The following is a 6000-nucleotide window of genomic DNA, read 5'->3' as shown; positions in this document are numbered from 1 at the left end:
TCTCTTATGTCAAGAAAGCCATGCCTGGCTCTTTTTTTTTTTTTTTTTTAATGTTTAATGTATTTATTTATTTATTTTTGGCTGCATTGAGTCCTCATTGCTGCACGCGGGCTTTCTCTAGTTGCGGCGAGCGGGGACTACTCTTCGGTGTGCTGCACAGACTTCTCATTGCGGTGGCTTCTCTTGTTGCGGACACGGACTCTAGGCATGTGGGCTTCAGTAATTGTGGCTCACGGCCTCAGTAGTTGTGGCTCGCAGGCTCTAGAGCACAGGCTCAGTACTTGTGGCGCACGGGCTTAGTTGCTCCATGGCATGTGGGATCTTCCTGGACCAGGGCTCGAACCCTTGTCCCCGGCATCGGCAGGCGATTCTTAACCACTACGCCACCAGGGAAGTCCAATGCCTGGTTCTTTTTCTCCAGGACCCCCTACCTCATCTGCTTATCGTACCCCCTTCTTGTCCTTGGATGTAGCTCCATGCAGTGGGTGGAATGGTGGCCCCCAAAGACACGTCAACATCCTAGTCCCTGTGAATACCACCTCATATGGCAATAGGTGTAAGTTGTGAGAGAAGAATATCCTGCATTAGCCAGGTGATCCCTGAAAGCATCAGAGAGAGGCCGGGGGAGTTTAGAGACAGAGACACAGACAGCAATGTGACCACAGAGCTGAGACTGGAGTCATGAGGCCACCAACCTGGAAGCTGAAAATCTTGCCTTAGAGCCTCCAGAGGTAGTGCAGCCTTGCCAGCACATTGCTTTCAGACTTTGCCTTCCAGACTGTGAGACACTGAGTTCCTGTTTTTCCCTGCCCTGGTTTGTGGTACGATAAGTCCCCTACATACGAATGAGTTGTGTTCCAAGAGCACGTTTGTTAAGTCCAATCTGTTCGTAAGTCCAAGAAAGTTAGCCTAGGTACCCAACTAACACAATCGGCTATACAGTACTGTACTACGTTCATAATACTTTTCACACAAATTATATGTACATAAAAAACAAACAGGGGCTTCCCTGGTGGTGCAGTGGTTGAGAGTCTGCCTGCCGATGCAGGGGACATGGGTTCGTACCCCGGTCCGGGAAGATCCCACATGCCGCGGAGCGGCTGGGCCCGTGAGCCATGGCCGCTGAGCCTGCACGTCTGGAGCCTGTGCTCCGTAGCGGGAGGGGCCACAACAGTGAGAGGCCCACGTACTGCAAAAAAAAAAAAAAAAAAAGGGGCCAAGAGGGAGTTGAGATCCTGGGGGGAGGTGATGGGGCTGCGGGGAAGGGGTCTGCCCTGGTGGGAGTGAGGCTCTGGGGGAGGTGAGGGCGTGGGGGAGGGTAGACTACAGTGCAGGGGTGAAGTCCTGGGGGTGAGGCTGCACGGGGAGGGGCAGAGCAGCCCTGCTGGAGGGGACCTGGACCCCATTCCTTTTGGGATGCCATGAGCTGGGTGTGGCAGCTGGGACTCCCAGGGCACAAGAGAGCTGGGGGAAATCTGAGAGGTGTGTTTAGCTCTGTAGTCCGGTCCCAGGTGAATACTACCCTACTGGGCAGCTTACTGCCCCACCTAATTGAGGGCAGAAATAGGTTTGACACTGATTCCAACTCCATTTCCACTGGAGATAAAATCACCCCAGTGGGTGGACACTTGCCACATCAAGGGTGAACTATGGGTAAGGCCTCAGCCTCACCTGTGCCTCATTCCAAGTCCTCCTCCCCACCCCCAGCACCCCCCAGGCCCACCTGTCCTGGGGGCCGGTCCCGGGGAGAGCCCCTCCTGTGCGGCAGGCTGACCCTCTTCCTACACTTTCACAGGTGCGGCTGTCAGATGGGCCTTTAATATTCAGAAAGGCCAGGAATTCACGCCAAGTGGCCCAGGCACTCTCGTGCACACACACACACACACACACACACACACGCATGTGCACACACTGACATGCACACACATGCACGCTCTCACACACTGGTCCGGGTCCTCTGGAAGTCTAAGCATATAGGCTGCTGTCCTAGACTGTGAGGCTTCTTCCTTCTCACCATTGCTCTTTTCCAGTTTTAGGAAAGGGGCGACTGAGAACCGTAGCAGAACAGAGCTGACCAGAGAAGCGTTTGTCTAGCGGGTGGCCCAGCGTGGCCTGACTGCCCCTCATCTGCAGACCCACGCAGAGCTGTGGGAGTGGGAGAGGCCTGAGTCCCTCGCCCTGTCCCTTGCCTCGGCTCCTGCAGATGGGCCAGTGGTGGTGGCTCCTGGGAGCCCTGGACTCCCTCAGGTACCCCACCAGGAAGTGCCCAGACCCCCTTGGGCTCTTGGCTCCCCTGTACCCACCGACCAGATTAGAAGCAGCAAGAGGCGAGGGCCCAGCTGCCATCTCGTGTCTCACCCCTATGTGCTGTGCCTCGGGGTAGGAGTGGAAGCCTAACTCACCACACAGAGTGCAGGACGGGGACAGCTGCCCCCTTAGAGCACCAGCATTCTCTCCAGGGAAAGGGGCTCCTGACTCATTTTTTGCCTTTTAGCTCTAATCTGCCTGGCTGACCGCATCAGACACGGGGACAGGGTGCTGGTTTTGGAGCACACACAGAAGCACAGGGGCAGGTGACAGCCTTTCCCCTGCCACTACCTGCCAAGGCATGCCAGGCCCGCAAGACTCTTGGGCAAGCCACAGGACAAAATGAAGACATTCTGAAAAGGCTTCAAGGACAAGGGACCCGGGTGTGGCCCAAAGGATGGGGTGAACAGCAGGGGGCCCCGCTGCTGGAGGGTACCCCCATGTCCACACCCAGGCCTTTCCCTGAGCTCTTTTTCAGTGCTGGGACCTCTCCACGCCCCCAGAAAACCAAGGCTGGCGTGCTGTGGGCTGAAGGCAGTGGTGCTCTTGTCAAGAGGGGACACGGCCTCATAAGGGCTCGGCTGGCATGGCCGGCTCCCCTCCAGAGGTCCAATGAGCTGCTTGGGCTTCTGGAGGCTGCTAACAACGACCCAGCGCGAGCCCACCACGCACGCTGGCTGAAGCACAAACTGCAGAGTACTTTTTTAGGTGGAGTGTTGGGGGATCTGGGAGCAGGGGACACTCAGAAACCAGGGTGTGTCCAACAGTCTGCAACAATGATGACGGCGAGGCCAGGCCAGAGGGAGGACAGCGGCTCCTGCGCACGCAGGGCGGAGACACCTGGGGCAGAGCAGAAAGAATGACACCACACAGGCCCAAGGATAACTTAGTTTATGGGTCAAGCCAAATGCAATGCAGTTGTTTTCGTTATTTTTTTTTAACCAAAATAAATAAATCAGATCTGTCCCTGTGACAGGTCAGGGGAGCTGGCCCCCCGCCCAGTGCCGCCCCTCACTCCTGCCCCTCCTCTCCCCCTTCGGACCAGCTTTGGCACAGCAGAGAGAAGGATGCTTCGGAGTCTCCATCGTGTAGAAGGAAAGAGGAAAGGAGGTGGAACTGGAGGTTAAGGGAGGGCAGGACCCAGATGAGCAGCCTGCGCCCCGGCCCTAGAGCCCCGAGTGGCGCTTCCCGCCACGCACACCCCACGGACCCGGGTGCCACCCAGCCCCAGGCGGGTGGAGTGTGCACGGCCCCTGTGCACGGCCAGGGACCCTCTCGCGGGGAGGAAGTAGACGCTGAAGAGAGCGGACCCGCCCTCTCTGTGCAGGTCAGTCTCGGGCCGTCTCCCACCAGCCAGCCCTCGGCAGCGCCCTCTGCTCACTGCACGGTGAGGGTCCTGACACAGCCCTCCCACCCCACAACGCCTCTGACAGTGGTGGCTCCTCCGAGGGGCCTGGGGCTCAGCCTGAAGAGAGGAAGCCACCCTGCTGGGTGACAAGGACTGCCAGCACAAGGGTGTGCCACATGGGGTGGGCCCTGCGGGTGATCCGGGGGGGAGGGCAGATGTGACCCTCCCAGGACTCCTGCAGGGGCTGCCTCTCCTCCCCCCGCTCTCCACTGCCTCCCTGAAGGCTGCTCAGCTGGACAGAGGTCACAGAGCCTGGGGAGCACCTGGCCTGGGGGGCAGCTGAGCACGTGGGGGGGGAGCAGCCTAATTCCTACGTGAGCGAGGGGGCGTGTGTGGTGCAGGGACGGGCACTGGTGTGGGCAGTGCGGAGCACTATTCTTTAGTGGAGAAGCAAGGGGTGGTCGTGAGGTGGAGGGCGGCCTGAGCAGCCCAGGCAGCATCTACGAGAACTTCTTGAAGGCATCCAGGTCGAAGGCCGTGTCCAGGAGGCGCTGCAGCTCCGTGAGGTGGGTCTTCTTGTTGCCGGTGGCTGGAGCCGCCGCTGGGTCCCGGCCGGCGTACCTGAGGGGAGCGACAGTGAGCACTGATGGCGAAGGCCACTGAGGGGCCCGGGCCTCCCTGCCCTCCCCGGGCCCCCGCCGACTGCCCGCGGCCTTACCACACAGGCTTGGCGCGGTTGATGGTGGTCCGCAGCCTGGGCTTCACGTAGTCGTAGTAGCCTTGGTTCTTGTGCTCCTCCTGGCACCAGGCCAGCTCGGCGCTGGGGTACTTCTGCACCTCCTGCAGCAGGAGGTCGAAGGGGAAGGGCGACAGCTGGGGAGAGAGAGAGGCGCTCCCGTCAGGAGAAGGTGCTCAGAGTACCAGGAGAGGCTGGTGTCCTAGAGGGGCTGGTGTCCCAGGTGAGGAGCTCAGCGACCCCTAAAGGATGTTCTGGAAACTCTGGGAAAGCTCTGGGGTCCAGACACCCAGAGGAGGAACGCCAGGACCGGCCTGGGCACCACCTGCCCTCACCTGCTCGATCCTCGTGATGGCCACTTGCTCTGCCATATCCTGCGCTTTGCGCTCTCGGGTAAGATCATAGTACACTTTGCCGGTACAGAAGAGAAGTCTCTTGACGTTTTCTGGGTTTTGGGCTGCAGGGCCATCTTCTGGGATCACCCGCTGGAAGTGGGTACCTACAAGAGAATCCCCACAGCTGGGGGTTTGCTCAGGGCTTAGCTGAGGGTGTCCAGGGCCCTCCCTCCACGAGGTGGGGCTGTGCCACAACTGACACCAGAACATTTAGTTTCTGAGGGTTAGGGCTCTCCCCCTCTCGCCAGCCTGTGATGCCCTTGCATTAATCCACACTGAGAGAGCCTAAAAGGCACAGTAGGCAAGGCCAGCCTTGGAGAGCAAGTGACATCAGTTCATTCTTCAGAACGACCTGTCTCAGACTTCAGGGACAACTAGGTCTAGAAGACCATCCCATGACCACTCTGCTCAGACTCCTCATGAATTTACAAATACTAAAACTTTCCACACTGGAAACTAGAGCAAATACTCAGATGCTCACGGCCGGGACCATTCCCCTGCGAACAAGGCCGACTTCAGGAAGCTGCATTCAAAATGAGGGGTTCCCTTAGTGACACATAAGCAACACACAACATGCTCACGTTCACGTACACACGCAAATGCTAGGATTAGAAGGAAACTACCTTCACATGAGAAAGGCCAGATATGAGAAACCCACCGCGAACATCATACTCAATGGTGAAAGACCAAAAGCATTTTCCTAAGACACAAACAAGGCAAGGATGTCCGTTCTAACCACTTCTATTCAACATAGCACTGGAATTTCTAGCCAGAGCAATTAGGCAAAAAAAAAAAAACCAACAACAAAAAAACTAAGAAGTATCTAAATTGGAAAGGAACAAATAAAATAATGTTTGTTTTACATGTAGAAAACCCTAAAGATCCCACATACAAAAAAACCCTGTTAGAACTAATAAATGAATTCAGCAAAGTTACAGGATAGAAAATCAACACTCAGAATTCAGTTGTATTTCTATGAACAATCCGAAAGTTAAGGAAAAAAAAATCCCATTCAAAACAGCATCAAATAAATAAAATTACTTAGGAATAAACTTTACCAAGAAAATGAAAGACTTGTACACTGAAAACTACAGAACATTACTGAGAGAAATTAAAGAAGATACCAATAAATGGAAAGTCATCCATGTTCATGGATTGGGAGACTTAATATTGCCATGATGTTAACATCATCAAAGCAATCTACAGATTCAATG

The 6000-nt window shown here is 55.9% G+C and overlaps 1 protein-coding gene across 1 annotated transcript in view; it reads right to left on the bottom strand.

Annotated features, from left to right (window-relative positions):
• Nucleotides 1–3183: 3183 nt before the first annotated feature.
• OGDH (oxoglutarate dehydrogenase) overlaps nucleotides 3184–6000 on the bottom strand; it is a 78177-nt gene continuing 75360 nt past the window's right edge. Inside the window, exons 21-23 of the mRNA XM_081244255.1 lie at nucleotides 4727–4890; nucleotides 4374–4528; nucleotides 3184–4276 (exon numbers count right to left, since the gene is read on the bottom strand). Coding sequence (XP_081100381.1) covers nucleotides 4156–4276; nucleotides 4374–4528; nucleotides 4727–4890 — 440 coding nt within the window. The 3' untranslated portion in view covers nucleotides 3184–4155. The remainder of the gene's footprint in view (nucleotides 4277–4373; nucleotides 4529–4726; nucleotides 4891–6000) is intronic.

Source organism: Mesoplodon bidens (assembly GCF_964165515.1).
Source record: "Mesoplodon bidens genome assembly, chromosome: 9".
Taxonomy (NCBI): domain Eukaryota; kingdom Metazoa; phylum Chordata; class Mammalia; order Artiodactyla; family Ziphiidae; genus Mesoplodon; species Mesoplodon bidens.
The sequence above is the reverse complement of the archived record's forward strand: the minus strand, read 5'-3'. Positions and strand labels throughout refer to the sequence as shown.